The sequence below is a fragment of the Lepidochelys olivacea genome, assembly GCF_965140295.1.
Source record: "Lepidochelys olivacea isolate rLepOli2 genome assembly, chromosome: 1".
NCBI lineage: Eukaryota > Metazoa > Chordata > Testudines > Cheloniidae > Lepidochelys > Lepidochelys olivacea.
The window spans coordinates 101710086-101728212 of NC_140411.1; the positions used below are offsets into that span (position 1 = coordinate 101710086).

At 40.4% G+C, this 18127-nt stretch overlaps 1 protein-coding gene across 2 annotated transcripts in view; it reads left to right on the plus strand.

Annotated features, from left to right (window-relative positions):
- The window catches only part of CLYBL (citramalyl-CoA lyase), a 219459-nt gene that overhangs the window by 33307 nt on the left and 168025 nt on the right, over nucleotides 1-18127 (plus strand). The window contains exon 2 of one of the 2 annotated variants that reach the window (XM_084650359.1): nucleotides 17110-17190. The exons of the other annotated variant lie outside the window; for it this stretch is intronic. Coding sequence (XP_084506485.1) covers nucleotides 17144-17190 — 47 coding nt within the window. The 5' untranslated portion in view covers nucleotides 17110-17143. The remainder of the gene's footprint in view (nucleotides 1-17109; nucleotides 17191-18127) is intronic. 2 annotated transcript variants of the gene reach the window in all.

Below are 18127 nucleotides of genomic sequence, written 5' to 3' on the forward strand. Positions count from 1 at the left end.
GGGGAGCCTATACAGGAAGGATGGGCTCCACCTAAACCAAAATGGAACCAGATTGCTAGCACTTAAAATTAAAAAGGTCCTAGAGCAGTTTTTAAACTAAGGGCTGGGGGAAAGCCAACAGGTGTGGAGAAGCACGTGGTTCGGACAGAGGCATCCCTTAGGGACGATCTATTAATGGAGATTCTCTATGTCCGAGTAAAGAGGAAAGACTGGATGATGATAAAATACGTGTAGAATCTGATGAGAAACAGTCTAGTGAAAAAGAGTACCATTTAATTACATCATGTAATGGCACACAGCTAAAAAGTGACAGGTTTTTAAAGTGCTTATATACCAATGCTAGAAATGTAAATAATAAGATGGGTGAACTAGAGTGCCTCATATTAAATGAGGATATTGATATAATAAGAATATAGCAGTAGGAATATATTACCGAGCACCTGACCAGGATGGTGATAGTGACTGAAATGCTCAGGGAGATCAGAGAGGCTATTAAAATTAAAAAGTCAATAATAATAATAGGGGATTTCAACTATCCCTATATTGGCTGGGTACATGTCACCTCAGGATGAGATGCAGAGATAAAATTTCTTGACACCTTAAATGACTGCTTCTTGGAGCAGCTAGTCCTGGAACCCACAAGAGGAGAGACAATTCTTGATTTAAGTCCTAAGTGCAGCACAGGATCTGGTCCAAGAGGTGAATATAGCTGGACCACTTGGTAATAGTGACCATAATATAATTAAATTTAACATCTCTGTGGTGGAGAAAATACCACAGCAGCCCAGCACTATAGCATTTAATTTCAGAAAAGGACTACACAAAAATTAGGAAGTTAGTTAAACAGAAATTAAAAGGTACTGTGCCAAAAGTGAAATCCCTGCAAGCTGCATGGAAACTTTTTAAAGACACTGTAATAGAGGCTCAACTTAAATGTATACCCCAAATTAAAAAACACAGGAAGAGAACTAAAAAAGTGCCACTGTGGCTAAACAACAAAGTGAAAGAAGCAGTGAGAGGCAAAAAGACATCCTTTAAAAAGTGGAAGTTAAATCCTAGTGAGGAAAATAAAAAGGAGCATAAACTCTGGCAAATGAAGTGTAAAATATAATTAGGATGGACAAAAAAGAATTTGAAGAACAGTTAGCCAAAGACTGAAAAAGCAATAGCAAAAAAAATGTTAAGTAGATGAGAAGCACGAAGCCTGCTAAACAACCAGTGGGACCACTGGACGATTGAGATGGTAAAGGAGCACTCAAGGACAATAAGGCCATTGTGGAGAAACTAAATTAATTCTTTGCATCGGTCTCCACAGCCATAACTGCCGACTTCCCCTCTTTCACGTGGGTGTCCGACCCCTGCCCCAGGCCCCTCTCCCACTCCACCCCTTCCATGAGGCCCCGCCCCTTCCCTGCCTCAATTCTGCCCCCTCCCTGCCAATATTCCAATTCCTTCCCCAAATCCCCACCTCTTCCCTGACTCCTCCCCTGAGCACGCCACGTTCCCGCTCCTCCCCCACTTCTTGGAGTGTGCTAACGCTGCCAAACAGCTGTTTGGTGGCAGCCAGGCGGGAAATGTTGGGAGATAGGCGGAGGAGTAGGGACGCGGCACACTCTGGGGCGGGAGGGGAGGAGGAGGTGGGGCGGGGCAGGTGGGAGGAGGGGAGCTTGGCTGCTGGTGGGTGCAGAGCATCCACTTATTTTTCCCCCTGGGTGCTCCAGCCCCAGAGTACCCACGGAGTTGGCACCTATGTTCACAGCTGAGGATGTGAGGGAACTTCCTAAACCTGAGCCATTCTTTTTAGGTGACAAATCTGAGGAACTGTTGCAGATTGAGGTGTCATTAGAGGAGGTTTTGGAACAAATTGATAAACAGTCATAAGTAATTAAACAGTAATAAGTCACCAGGACCAGATGGTATTCACCCAAGAGTTCTGAAGGAACTTAAATGTGAAATTGCAGAACTACTAACTGTAGTCTGTAACCTATCATTTATATTAGCTTCTGTACCAAATGACTGAAGGATAGCTAATATGATGCCAATTTTTAAAAGGGGCTCCGGAGGTGATCCTGTCAATTGCAGACACCGGTAAGCCTGACTTCAGTACCAGGCAAACTGGTTGAAACTATAGTAAAGAACAAAATTGTCAGATACATATATGAACATAATTTGTTGGGGAATAGTCAACATGGTTTTTGTAAAGGGAAATAATGCCTCACCAATCTACTAGAATTCTTTGAGGGGGTCAACAAGCATGTGGACAAGAAAAATCCAGTGGATATAGTGTACTTAGATTTTCAGAAAGCCTTTGACAAGGTCCCTCACCAAAGGCTCTTAAGCATAGTAAGCTATTATAGGATAAGAGAGAAGGTCCTCTTATGGATCAGTAACTGGTTAAAAGGTAGGAAACAAAGGGTAGGAATAAATCATCAGTTTTCAGAATGGAGAGTGATGAATAGTTGTGTCCCTGAGGGGTAAGTACTGGGACCAGTCCTATTCAACATATTCATAAATGATCTGGAAAAAAGGGCAAACAGTGAGGTGGCAACATTTGCAGATGATACAAAACTACTCATCGATTAGAAGTAATGGAGGAGGAGAAGGACCTTGGAATATTGGTTGACCACAGGATGACTATGAGCCGCCAATGTGATATGGCCATGAAAAAAGCTAATGCAGTCTTGGGATGCATCAGGCGAGGTATTTCCAGTAGAGATAAGGAGGTGTTAGTACTGTTATACAAGGCACTGGTGAGACCTCACCTGGAATATTGTGTGTATTTCTGGTCTCCCATGTTTAAGAAGGATGAATTCAAACTGGAACAGGTACAGAGAAGGGCTACTAGGATGATTCGAGGAATGGAAAACCTGTTTTATGCAAGGAGACTCAAGGAGCTTGGCTTGTTTAGCCTAACCAAAAGAAGGTTGAGGGGAGATATGATTGCTCTCTAGAAATATATCATAAAATAAATACCGGAGAGGGAGAGGAATTATTTAAGCTCAGTACCAATGTGGACACAAGAACAAAAGGATATACACTGGCCATCGGGAAGTTTAGACTTGAAATTAGACAAAGGTTTCTAACCATCAAAGGAGTGAAGTTCTGGAATAGCCTTCCAAGGGAAGCAGTGGGGGCAAAAGACCTATCTGGCTTCAAGATTAAACTTGGTAAGTTTATGGAGGAGATGGTACAATGGCATAACATGATTTTGGCAATTAATTGATCTTTAACTATTAATGGTAAATAATCCCAATGGCCTGTGATGGGATGTTAGATGGGGTGGGATCTCAGTTACTGCAGAGAATTCTTTTCTGGGTATCTGGCTGGTGAATCTTGCCCACATGCTCAAGGTTCAGCTGATTGCCATATTTGGCAATCAAAACACAAGGAAGTATTTTTTCACACAACGCACAGTCAACCTGTGGAACTCCTTGCCAGAGGATGTTGTGAAGGCCAAGATTATAACAGGGTTCAAAAAAGAACTAGATAAGTTCATGGAGCATAGATCCATTAATGGCTATTAGCCAGGATGGGCAGAGAGGTGTCCCTAGTCTCTGTTTGCCAGAAGCTAGGAAGATCACTTGATGATTACCTGTTCTGTTCGTTCCCTCTGGGGCACCTGGCATTGGCCACTGTCAGAATACATGATTCTGGGCTAGATGGACTTTTGATCTGACCCAGTGTGGCCAGTCTCATGTTCTTATGTTGTTATATAACACTGATTTATGGTAAAATCATGAATATATGTGTGTGTGGACTTTCATTTGAGGTTTCCTTATGACCATCTAGTCTTAGTTAATAACTATCTACTTCCTTGCTCTGAAGTCAGTGGGATATTTTTTTACTGAGCTAGGGCTACAAGATTGGTTCTTAAATTAGTACTGGAGATAACCTCTATGTAGAAAATTTTCAACACAAATCTTTCTGTGTAGACAGATTTACATGCAGAAACAGGTATTAAAATATAATCTTTATGCTTCTGCACAACTTAAAAACTCTTCAGGAGGGAGTATTATTTTTTCTGCAAAGCTTGTAAATGCAAGCCAATAACTATGTTCAAGGATCTTACATGTACCTCTGGCGAAACGAGCAGAATTTATAATTTCTCATATGCAATAGCTCTGGATTTTTCCATATTTTTCCTTTATCTTGGTGGAATGAGAAGATACATTTAAAATAAAAAAATCTTAGGTTATGAATGTAGATGTTCAAAAGCCAGGAAATGAAAAATGTCAAGTTCTCTAGTAACTTTAACTCAGCTATGTTCCACGGATGTTGTGTTGTGGTGTTTGGTTTTCAACAACTGTTTATTTAGGAAGTTTTAAGAAGTTTGGAAATTATTACTATGTACTTTTTATTTAGAGTATGTGGGTGCTGGAGTATTTCAAAGAAAAGTTTCAAGAATTTTTTAACATGCGTAAAACACTGTATTTTTCCCTAGCAGAAATTCAGTTTGAGGCAGACATCTGCCATGGGAAATTTCAATCCAAATGGTTAAAAGTCTGGCAAAGATATAAGCAACTGTAAAAATGAAGTTTTAATAATAGGCAGTGCTACCAGTCTTGTGTAAGTGTATGTCTCTCTCTCTCTCTCTCATATATATATGACAGTCTGATTATGTAGATTCCAAGGCCAGAAGGCACCATTATGCTCATCTAGTCTGATCTCCTATATAACACAGGCTATAGAACTTCTACAAAATAATTCCTAGAGCATATCTTTTAGAAAAACATGCAATCTCTATTCTCAAGGGAGAATCCACCATGACCCTTGGTAAGTAGTCCGAATGGTTAATTACCCTCACTGTTGTAAATTTACATCTTATTTCCAATCTGAATTTGTCTAGCTTCAACTTCCAGCCATTGGATCTTGTTACACCTTTCTCTACTAGACTGAAGAGCCCATTATCAACTCTTTGTTCCCCGCATAGGTTCTTATAGACTGTAATCAATTCACCCTTAACCTTCTCTTTGTTAATCTAAATAGACTCAAGGAGCTCATGCACTATACGATTTATGGATTTCCTTGTCCTCCATTCTCGTAGCTTTTCTCTGAACCCTCTCCAATTTATCAATGTCCTTCATAAATTGTGGATACCAGAACTGGCCACAGTATTCCAGCAGTGGTCACACCAATGCCAAATACAGACATAAAATAACCTCTCTACTTCTGAGTTTCCCCTTTCTGTGCATCCAAGGATCGCATTCGCTCTTTTGGATGTTGCACTGCGAGTTCATGTTCAGCTGATTATCCACCCTCACCTAAAAATCTTTTCCAGAGTCACCGCTTCCCAGGGTAGAGTCCACCATCCTGTAAGCATGCCCTATGTTCTTTGTTCCTAGATGTATACATTTATATTTAGCTGTATTAAAATGCATATTGTTTGCACCTACCTTACCAAGTGATACAGATCGCTCTGTATCAGTCATCTGTCATCTTTATTATTTACCACTCACCCAATTTTTTTGGATCATCTGTAAATTTTGTCACTGATGATTTTATTTTTTCTTCCAGGTTATTGATAAAAAGGTTAAATAGCATAGGGCCAAGAATCAGTCCCTGCAGGATCCCTCTAGAAACACACCCATTCAATGATGATTCCTTGTTTACATTTTGAGACCTATCATTTTGCCAGCTTTTAATCCATTTAACATGTGACATGTTAACTTTCTTGTTTTTTTTAATTAAAATGTACCAAGTCAAATGCCTAACAGAAGTCTCACTGTATTGTGTCAACACTACCAATCAAACCGGTAACCTTATAAAAAAATTAATTATATTGACAGGATCTATTTTCCATAAAGCCATGTGGATTGGCATTAATTATATTACTCTCCTTTAATTCTTTATTAATTGAGTCCCATATCAGCCATTCCATTATCTTGCCTGGAAACTATGTCGGACTGACAGGCCTATAATTATCCAGATCATCCCATTTACCCTTTTTAAATACTGCAACAAACTTAGCTTTCTTCCAGTCTTCTAGAGCTGCCCCAGTGTTCCAAGACTTATTGAAAATTAACATTATGAGAGAAAGAGAATTAGCAGACTGATGTAACATTATTTGGAATGCTAATGGTAGATTGAAATTGGGTCAGACTTTCACAGGCTCCTTACAGAACAAATTTTAGAGGCTGTTGAGGAAAAAAAATTCTCATTAAATTTTGTCTAGAATGAGTATGTTAGCATACGACTCAGAAACAGCCTGTAAGCTATACCAGCACTTCTCTTAACCATCATCTTTTTGCCCTCCTCTATTGGTGGCAGTGTAGTGGCACTAAAATTCACAAGTGTAGCTGCCTGTGACTGGTTTAACAACCCCAACTTAGATAGCTGCTTCCCCACCAACCTGTAAGGGACTGTATGTGGTCTGGTCTAGCAGTCACAGCTGGGCTGGAGTCTACACATCAGGGACAGTAATCAGTCAGCAGGTGTCAGAGGAATCGCTAGAGCTGAGCTCAATAAGAAAGAGTCAGGGTCAAAGTCAGGCTGGGGTTGGAGACTGGAGATCAGAGGTAGTACCAGGCTGGAATCAGGAGGCAAGAATCAGGGTTACAGTCCGGCTGGAGTCAGAGACAGGAGATCAGAGGTAGTACAAGTCTAGATACAGGAGACGAGTAAAGGAGTCAGGCAGGGATTGGAGGTTGGAGATCAGGAGATGAGGTGAGGTCTGGACTCATGCAGGGCTGGATTACCCAATAGGCAGACTAAGCACGTGCTTAGGGAACCAGCAAAGCAGGGGGCACCAAAAAAATGAGATTTTTTTTTGAAAAAATTTGATATTTGATATTTCAAAAAAAGCATCGAAGTAGTCATCATGGGAAAAATCAGAACTTTGTTAGACTTCCTTACGCTCCACTACACTCTTCCCCTGTTTTTCTGTTGTCCTTTTATTACTTATCCTCACCTAAACCAGGGGGGCATCCTACTAACGTAGATCGAAATAATGGGAGGAAATCAGATCCTGTCATGTATTGCAATAAATTTGTTTTATTGATATATTCTTCTGAGTTATACATACTTGATTAGTTTTTTTCTTTCTTTTATTTATATATATATATATACATAAAAATAAAGTACGTTGTGTCATTTGTTTTTTTTTAAGTTCAGATAACTGAGATACGGGGCAGGATGAAATGTAACCAACTGAGTGGAGCACAGAAACGTAAACTGGTGGAAGAAAAGAAACAAAAAACTAGTGAAGTTTTCCAAAATCTTCCAAAGCTGACATCATTTTTCAAAGCGAATCCATCAGAAACATCATCTTCTCTCAGTAGCACAGACATCATTTCAAAACCTGTAGGTGTTTCAGAGACTGACTCTTCTTCTGTTGATGAAACAAACACCATTCCACAACATGTGGATGTGTCAGAGACTGTAACTGATCATCCTGCTCCTGGTGGTAAAACAGACATTGTTCTAGAAGGTGTGGATGTGTCAGAGACTGAACCTGCTCATGCTGTAAATAATAGGAGAAAAGATCCTGGTATGTGGGTTGATTTCAGTACTGATGATGTAGCTTACTGGATAGGTCGTGGACCAAATGACTGTCAACACCACACTGGGCCATTTGAGAAATCACGTCGGATTTTTACCAATGGCAAACAAACAAGATATTGTCCACAAAAAATATTTTTCGTCATGAAAGCGAACAGTGAGAAATACACTCAAGAATGGCTACTGTATTCACCATCAGCAGGGTCTGTGTACTGTTTTGTTTGAAAACTTTTTGCATATAAACCTTCAACATCCCAGTTTGCTGCAGATGGATTTAGTGACTGGCGGAATACTGTTTTAATTGAACGACAAGAAAATAGCACTACTCACAGAGACTCAATGTTGACATATTTAAATCAAAGACAGGGCTTTGGATTGACACAAAAATTGGAAGGACAAATTAGAGGGGAGTGTGAATATTGGCAACATGTCTTGCAGCGTGTTATAACTGTTATTCAAACATTAGCTGAACATGGTCTGGTTTCCGGGAATCAAATGATACATTTGGATCATTGCAGAATGGAAATTTCTTGAGATTGTGGGAGCTTGTGGCTCAGTTTGACCCATTTTTAGCAGGCCATATCTCAAAATATGGGAGTGCTGGCAAAGGTAACCCATCATACTTATCCAAGACAATATGTGATGAACTCATTCGTCTAATGAGTGACAAAGTTCATTTCAGCTATTGTGGATGAAATAAGTACTGCTGGATACTTCAGTTTATCTGTTGACTCTACATCTGATCTTTCACATATTGATCAATTGAGTATTGTACTAAGATATGTGTCTCCCACAGATGGAAAACCAGTTGAACGATTTATAACATTCCTCAATTTGAAAAGCCACACTGGTGAAGAAATGGCAAATCCAGTACTGCATTATTTGTGCCAAGTTTGCAAAATAGATTTCTCAAAGTGCAGAGGTCAATCTTATGACAACGCTGCCAACATGTCAGGGTGTTATCAAGGAATGCAGAAGAAGCTTTTAGAACAGAACAAATATGCTATATTCATACCATGTGCTGCACACTCTCTCAGTCTTGCTGGCCGCAATGCTGTTGATTGTTGTCCAGTGGCAGTAAGTTTTTTCTCAACAGTCCAGTTACTTTACGTTTTACTCTGCCTCAGCACACTGATGGGCAGTTCTTAAAACATATTTTGGCAATGATCATGTGTTGAAATCTCTCTCTAATACTCTTTGGGAAGCATGCAGTGGCAACAAGTGCAATTCTGGAGACCTACTCAAAGATTGTGGATGCATTAGAATGTATAGCTGAAGACCAATCACAAAAGGGAGAAACTATACGAGAGGCAGAAAACATTGCAAACAAGATGCAAGAACTAGAGTTTGTATTCATGTTGACCATGTGGAATGAAATTTTACAACACTTTTACCACACAAGTCAAGCTCTCCAAGAAAAAGAATTGGATTTGAAAACATGTGCAGACCTCTGTCAATCATTAGCAGACCACTTACACGCTTTGAGGAATGATTTTGAAAGATTTGAAGACCTATCAAAAGATATCTTGCCTGATACTAACTACAAAGAAGCCCAGTCCCGCAAGCAACTCAGAAAGAAACAAGCAAATGATAGCAGTGCAACAGAAACAGCATTGAATCCTAGAGACAAATTTTGCGTATCTATTTACTACGCTATAATTGATACACTTGAAGCTCACATGAAGAAGAGAGGTGAAATGTACAAAGAAGTATCACGTAGATTTTCTTTTCTAAATGATATGGACTTATCTGAGTAACAATATTCCCCAGGTTCCCAAAAGCTAGTTGACTCATACCCTGTTGAGTTGAACATGAATCTCTTTGGAGAAGTACAGCAGTTCCGCTGTTATATGCGCTCAAAGTTTAATGAAACAGGAAAAATAAAATTCAGTCACATTGATCTTCATGACACAGTATTGAAAGACGGAATACAATGTGTATTTCCAAATGTAGAGATCGCACTATGTATTTTCCAACATTGATGATTACTAACTGCTCCACAGAACACTCTTTTTCTCAGCTGAAAAGAATAAAAAACCCTCAGAGAACAACAGTGTGTTAGGACAGACTTTGATTCACTTTCCCTATTGTGTATGGAAGCAGACATGCTTCATCAAGTCAGCTTCGATGAACTTATCCAGAATTTTGCAATCAGATTTTGCAATCAGAAAATCTAGAAAGAAGCTATTTTAATTTCAGCATACATGTAAGTTTTTGTGTCATTTAAAAAAAAAATTTTATTTTATGGTATAGTATTGTTTTTATTTTGAATTACATATGGGGGGACACCATAATCTTTTCAGTGCTTAGGGCCTCTAAAGGTCTTAATCCGGCCCTGGGCTCACGGTAGACCCAAAGTCTCTGTCGTTGCCCAGACAACTTCCTGGGGCACCCTCCAAGGTAAAATAGGGTGGTTAGCCAAACAGAGGGCCGCAGGGTACTGTCACTGTGGCAGTCTTGGGCAGGCCTTCCTGTGGCGCCTATTCTCCACAATGCTTCCTTGCTGTGGCTCTGCATGGCCTTCTGGTGGCACTGTGGGAACATCAGCCATCCCAGGCTCTGCAGACAGGGATTCTAGTCCTTGCATCCTTCCATAGCCATCAGAAGAGGAGCAACTCCCAACTTGGAGTTGCCACTGTGGGGGAATTGCAGGAGCTTTTGATACCAGAATCTGGGCTCTGGAGGAGCAGGTCTGAGGAGCTCTTGCTGATGCATCAGCTGGTTAGGAGTACCTGCTGCATGCCTGCAGCTGGGAGGAGTGGCAGTTGCCACAAAAGGGAAGCTCATGTCAGCACAAATCAGTGGAAGACCCTAGACCACAGCAAGGGACTCTAGCAAACCCCAGTTATAGACCTAAGTGAAGGACTCTAGACTGCGATCTTAGCACACCCCAGTGCATTGGAAAAGTAAAACGGCAAAACTCCAAATTTCCAATAAGTTATTGGAGTGTCCTGGGGACAGATTTTTATTTCATAAAGTGGAGGAAGTAAACAAGGGGAAAGCCATTTTAGACTTGCTTCTGACCAAACAGGAGGGAATTGGTTGTGAATCTGAAGTTGGAAGGCAATTTTGGTGAACGTGATCAAGCAATGATAAGATTTCGTGATGCTAAGGAAAAGAAGGAATGGGAGAAGCAGAATAATGACATGGTCTTCAAAAAAGCAGACTTTAACAGACTCCGAGAACTGGTAGGCAAGGTCCCCTGGGAAGAAAATCTAAGGGAAAATGAGTTCATTACAGCTGACAGTTTCTCAGGCACAATATTAAAGGTACAACTGCAAACTGTCCTTATATGAAGGAAATATAGGAAGAATAATGAGAGGCCAATGTGGCTCTAGTAGGAGCTCTTTAATTACCTGAAAATCAAAAAGGAATCCTATAAAAAGTGGAAATATGGAAGAATTGCTAAGGAGTTGTACAAAAGAATAGCCTAAGCATATAGGGACAAAATCAGAAAGGCTAAGGCACAAAATGAATTACACCTATCAAGAGACATAAAAGGCAATTGGAAGAGGTTCTATAGATATATTACAAGCAAGAGAAAGACAAAGGAAAGTGTAGGACCTCTACTTAGTGGGCAAGGAGAAGTAATTATGGTCGACATCAAGAAGGCTGAGGTGGTTAATGCCTATTTTCTTCAGTTTTCACTAAAAAAGTTAATGGTGACCAGATACTTCATACATTTAATCTTAGTAACAAGGGGAAAGGAAAGGCGTGCAAGCTAAAATAGGGAAAGAACAGGCTAAAGAATATTTAGATAAGTTACGTGTATTCAAGATGGCATAGCCAGATGAAATTAATCCTAAAATATTTACAGACTGGAGAAGGCAAACATAGTAACTATTTTTTTAAAAGAAGTCTTTTACTTGTATCTGGGGTGTCTCAATGGGATCCCACACAGGATTCTGGAGAGTACAGGGATCCTGCACTGCAGTCTAGAAGTATCACTTCAGGGCTTAGGGTCCTGCATGGAAAAAACAGAAACATAGACATGTAGGGCTGGAAGGGACATTGAGAGATCATGTCCAGCCTCTTGCGCTGAAGCAGAAACAAGTAAACCTATTCCACCCTGTTATTAAAAACCTCAGATGATGGGGATTCCACAACCTCCCTTGGAAACCTATTCCAGTGCTTCACTATTCTTGTAGTTAGAAAGTTTTTCCTAATGTCTAACCTCAATCTCCCTTGCTGCAAATTAAGGCCATTACTCCTTGGCCTTCCTTCAGTGGACATGGAGAGCAATTGATCACAGTTCTTTTTATATCAGCCCTTAACATATTTGAAGACTGTTATGGGGTCCCCACTCTGTCTTCTTTTCTCAAGACTAAACATGCCCAGTTTTTTTAACCTTATCTCTTGGGTCACGTTTTCTAAACCTTTTATAATTTTTGTTGCTCTCCTCTGGACTCTCCAGTTTGTCCACATCTTTCTTAAAGTGTAGTGTCCAGAACTGGACACAGTACTCCAGCTGAAGCCTCATTGGTGCTAAGCAGAGCAGGACAGTTACCTCCCATATCTTACAAATGACACGTCCGTTAATACAACCCAGAATATTAGCCTTTTTCTCAACTGCATCACATAGTTGAGTCATATTCCATTTTTGATCCACTATAACCTCCAAATCCTTTTCAGCACTACTACTACTACCTAGCCAGTTATTCACCATTTTGTGTGTTTGATTTTTTCTTTCCTAAGTGTTGTACTTTGAACTTATCTTTATTGAATTTCATCTTTGTGGTTTCAGACCAATTCTTCAATTTGTCAAGGTCATTTTGAATTCTAATCCTGGACTTCAAAAGTGCTTGCAATATCTCCAACTTGGTGTCCTTTGTAAATTTTATAAGCATACTCTCCAGTCCATTATCCAAGACAGAAAATATTGAACAGTACTACACCCAGGACTGATCTGCTATCTACACACTTCCATCTACACACTATCTACACACTTCCAGTTTGACAGTGAAACATTGATAACTACTCTTTGAGTAGCTGAGTCTTTCAACCAGTTGTGCACTCACGTTATACAAATTTCATCTCGATCACGTTTCCTTAGTTTGCTTACAAGAATGTCATGTGCAACTGTGTCAAAAGCCTTACTAAAATCCAAGATATATCACGTCTACTGCTTCCTACCTATCCATTAGGCCAGTAACCCTATAAAAGAAGGAAATTAGATTGATTTGGCATGATTTGTTTTTTGACAAATCCATGCTGGCTATTCCTTATAACCCTGTTATCTCCTAGGTGCTTTTTAGTGAAGACTGAGGAAAATAGGTGTTGAACACCTCCGCCTTCTTGATGTCGACAGTTATTATTTCTTGCCCACTAAGTAGAGGACCTACACTTTTCTTTGTCTATCTCTTGCTTGTAATGTATTTGTAGAATCTCTTCCTATTGCCTTTTATGTCCCTCGATAGGTGTAACTCATTTGTGCCTTAGCCTTTCTGATTTTGTCCCTACATTCTTGTGTTATTCTTTTGTACTCCTCCTTAGCAATTCTTCCATGCTTCCATTTTTTGAAGGATTCCTTTTTGATTTTCAGGTCATTAAAGAGCTCTTACTGGAACCCTATTGGCCTCTTACTATTCTTCCTGTCTTTCCTTCTGTCACCATGCCTCAGTGGGTCACAACTGAGAATACCAAATTCAGGACACATGCCAAGAATTAGAATAACTATCAGTTTGGGGTGAGTCTGCCTTTCATTAGATTATACGAAGCAAGTAACAAAAGTATACTTCTATATCACTGCACTGGTTAACAAGAAGTCAAAAATGCAGTCGTCTTAGGCATTCCAGCCCTGGTTTCACCACCCAGACACTGGACTGTGATGAGCAGTTACTGAAAACCAATTTAATCAAATATAGGGTTCTTCTAATCCCAAGAGATCAGCCACTTAGCCAGGTCAATATACAGCTCAGATCTTACCCAGTAATCATGCTGAAATAGATAAAAACTAAAAGTTTAATAAAGAAAAGAAGAAGAGACACAAATAATTGCAAAGTCCTTACATCAGGTTTATAGCAGTGATGGAATAGACTGCTGGCTTGTAAAGAATCCCTGACTTCCAAAAGATTGGAAGGTCCTCGGTCCATAGTTCAAAATGCTTCTTTTTCGTTGTAAATCCACAGTCCAGAGACTCAAGGCAAGAAAGAGGAAAAATGGAGATATCTCAGGGGTCTTTTATAGCCTTTGTCATGTGCCTGGAAATTTACTGTCTCAAACAAAGCTCGCAGCCAGTGTTCCCTCTAATTTTTGACAGGCCGTGTGCATAAAAAATTTCTTCTGTGCAAATTGTTCTGCTTCTGTGCAAATTTTTGTGTGTGCGGTGTTTCGCCGTGTGCGTGGGGTTTAGGATCTGTGTGCACGCACACACATGCACAGCTTAGAGGGAATAGTGCTCACAGCCCAGGTACACGGAAAATTGCTGGCTCAAGATGGAGTCCAGGGTCACATGAGCATATCACATGTCTTGATGTCTCACAGGGAGTAGCTATTGCCAATATTCTTACTGAGGCATCCACAGGAAAAGGTACCTGGGAAGAATGAGTTTCTTCTATCAATACATAGCTGTCTGGCCTTAATGTAAATTTTACCCAGTGGTTGTTACCCGGGAATTAGGGCTGTCAAGCAATTAAAAAAAATAATCGCGTGACTAATAGCACTGTTAAACAATAATAGAATAACATTTATTTAAATATTTTTGTATGTTTTCTACGTTTTCAAATATATTGATTTCAATTACAACAGAATACAGTTACAGAATACAAAGTGTACAGTGCTCACTTTACATTTATTTTGTATTATAAATATTTGCACTCTAAAAAACAAAATAAATAGTATTTTTCAATTCACCTAATACAAGTACTGTAGTGCAATCTCTTTATCATGAAAGTTGAACTTACAAATATAGAATTATGTACAAAAAATAACTGCATTCAGCTTGGAAGCAGGTGGCTCCTCCTCCTCCTCCACCTTTGGGGGTCTGCTCCTCAACTCCTGTAGCCTGTACAGCATGCTGGTTCTTCACGTTGGTGGACGAGGGACCTGGGTGGGGGATGGAGCACTTTTCACTGGCCAAGGTGGCCAGCAACCAGTCTCCTCCCCACAGAGCAGCCAGTTCTCCTTCCTCCTCTGGTGCCGCTGTAGCCATCTGTAATTGGCTAGCATTCTTTGTCTCCATGTGCATCCTGTGAATTAAACCATCATGTTCCTGATGGTATGTAGATAAGCCACCTCCTTCGGAGCTCTCTCTTATGTGCTTTCTGAGGGACTCCAGCAAAACCACCTCTCACACTGGGTGGTTCCCCTTGCCTAAATTTCTTCATCAGGCACATGCAGGCTGCATTCACAGCAAGTCAAGACCAGGACCCGGGTAGCAGCCTCCAGGGTTAGGATGCCTGTGTGGCCTGGGCCCCCACAGGTGCAGGCAGAGGAAGAGTCAGCAATGGTGTTGGCAATGTGCTATTTTCCTCCCGTTGCAGGTTTTTTCCTTGTAGAGTACCTGAAAGTTAAGGAGGGGATGGGGGAACCCTATCTCTGTGCCTTCTTCTGCTGGTGAACTCAGCTGGCTAACTCCATTAGTCTCTCAGCTGCCTCTGTCTCACCAGCTATATGTCGCAATTAAATATGGGAGATAGGATCAATTTGTCTGTAGTAAAAATCTACAAACAGAATTGACTGTTAGGCCAGGCCTCTTGCATTTGGGTGTGACCCTGTTGTAATAAGTAGGATTGCATGATGGGTTTGCCTGTAGACAGTGGTGGTGGAGCTGGGCTCAGTGGCCCAGGGAGTCCCTTGTAGTCCTATGTCTTTATCTCCCTAAATCTCATGTTCCAGCACTTTAGGCAGTCACTTGTAGGGGTCAGGAAGGAAACATTTTCCTCCTGATGTATTTGGGGGGGGGAGTTGTATCTCCTTCCTCTGAAGCATCAAAGATGGCCACAGGTTGAGATGGGACATCAGGCAGAGTTGACTGGTGCTCTGAGACGGTACAGAGAATTCACTTTTTTCTCATGCTTGGCTGGCTGGTTCTTGTTCATTGCCATTTTTGGGATCTGTAAGGAATTTTATCCCAGGTCAGATTGACAGTGACCCTGGCATGTTTTCACCTTCCTATGCAGCATGAGGCATGGCTCATTTGCTAGGATCATTTGAGCATCTCACTAATCGGTTCCCTGCCACTGCCTCAGGAACTGGAGCACCTTGGCCCCTTCTTTTCAATGTCTGTGGCACACAATAGTTTTGTCTCCTGTGGGCTGTAATACTTTAGTCTAAGCCAGATCACGGGGCTCAATAGAGGTAATTGGGTGTGGTTTAGTGGCCTGTGATGTTCAGGAGCTCAGACTAGATGATCACGTGGTCTCTTCTGGCATTAAACTCTATGACTCTATTGAGTTTACTTTGGAGAACCATGCCCCTTAATGACCTCTGCTGTTGGTTGTTCTAGCTACAGGACCTCTTCATTGTGTACAGAGTTGTTCTGATGTTACTTTCAAACAGAGAAGGCCTTTAATCTTTGTCAGGATGGAGATACTGCAAATAGCAAGCTAAACAAATAGTGAGATTTAATTATAATATCAAATAGACTGAGATAGAGTCCAGTTTCCTGGCTAGCAAGGGAGAATTAAGAATGTAGGTGTCATTCAAAGAAATTGAAATCCATTCAGTTCACTGCCTGTATAGTCAAGAGAGAGGGTATTAAAAAGGTAGTAGTCTGAACTTAACTGGTTGAGTTACATAAAACTGGTTCAGAGGCTGGGCTGTATGTGAGGGGGAACAAAATTGTGAGAGAGGATGCTTGGAGCCTTCTCTTCACTTTTGTCTCTGTGGCGTTGATAGACGCAATCTGGTCCTTGCATTCCGTGGACTGCATGGACGTCACAAGCTGTACTAGTCTATGTAACATGGGCAGGATATGGAGGAGAAATGGCCTGCCTGTCTCTCCTCCACCTCCTCACTGGCCAGTGAAGCAGATCCGGTGCAAGGCAGAGTGTATTCCACGTGTCTGAAGTGTGGCACAGCCTAGAACTCTAGAAGCCATTGTGCCTGAGCTGAGCACAATGCATCTGGATGCTCCCAATAGGGAAGTATGCCTCTGCACCACCTGTAACACGGGTGTCTGCTTTTTAAGACACAATATAACCACCTGTCATAATGGCACAGACAGAAGAAGACAGATTCTCAGAGGGTGCCCTTAGGAATACCAAAATCTGATGAGGAAATATGAAATTGGAAGAGGTCAAATAGAGGAAAATATTTCTGGGTGGATCATTTGGGGTGGGTGGGGTGTAGGAAGAGGCCTCCAAAGTGTGCGTGTTTCTCCTATTTAATCTTTGAAAATGGGCTGCCAGTATTTCCCTTTTAAAATTGCAAATATTCTAATTCAGAGAGAGAGTTATGGGTTTTCAAAAAATTGAGTAAAAGACTGTCCTTGGCCATATTAATAATGAGTTGCAAGACTGTTTTACTTTGTTTTGGGAAAAAGTGAGGAAAATCAAAACAGACTCAATAGGTGAGATCCTCAGCTAGTGTAAATTCACTGAAGCAAATAAAGCTACTCTATTTGACATCAGCTGAGGATCTGCCCCAATGTTTTTTCTATCTATCTTGCAGAAAGAAGTTTGTGATAACCTTTCCTAGAGTGAAAATGACTTCTGAGCACATGAGGAATCTCAGCCAACTGGGAAACCAGAAGTAATAACATGACTTAAACCATGTGATGAATTCCAAGAAATCAGGGACAGAGCTCTAATGCACAGCAAAAATTTGCACTAAAATTCTGGAAGCACAATGTTAACAGAAGCTCCACAGATTGTAAAAGGCACAAATTTGTGAAATATCCATTGTAAAACTGAAAATAGTCCACAGTTCTAATATTCATTCTTTATTGTTGATCCATATGCATTTCCTATTCATTAATCAAAACTGACAGTTATTTGTGTGGTTTTTAAAAAATTCTTTAAAGCAGAATAAATGGTGCATAAAAAGCATAAATGATGTCATTGTTAGCTGGCCACTAGATGGCAATCATACCTTACTGTTAAAACAAGGTCTAATATGTAGATGTAATACTGTTGGAAATTTTCACATGGTTCTAGCGAAAGCTTTGGTGCTTTTGATCACTAATGATAACTCTGCACTGATATTTATATTTAGTGACCTTGAGGAAACTAAATGCAAAAATAACAAAATACCTTCAAATCCTCTCATTTAGTTGATATAGCATACTTTACCATTAGCCAAAATAAATATTTACATGGCAATTTATGCATTTGTGAAGTAATTGATGGGGCAAATGGGCACTTTTCTTCTATTCTGACATTAGCATGTTGACAATAAAAGAAAAGGGGTGGGGCTGAAAGACAAAAAGCCTTCCCCCCCACCTTTAAATGTATTTGTGTGCTGAATAACACTGCTTTACCAAAGTGTATGTAATACTTGGCTCTTTTTTCACAATCAGCAGAGCCGGTCAAGAGCCCAAACTGTACTTACCAGCTGTCTTTTAGCTGAGCATAATCATCCCTAATATCCAGACATAATCCTACAATGTACGTTTTGTAAGTAACTACAATTACAAAACAAAAAAGCATCTCTTTAAATAAATATATAGGTTCTGGTTGGTTTATGTTAG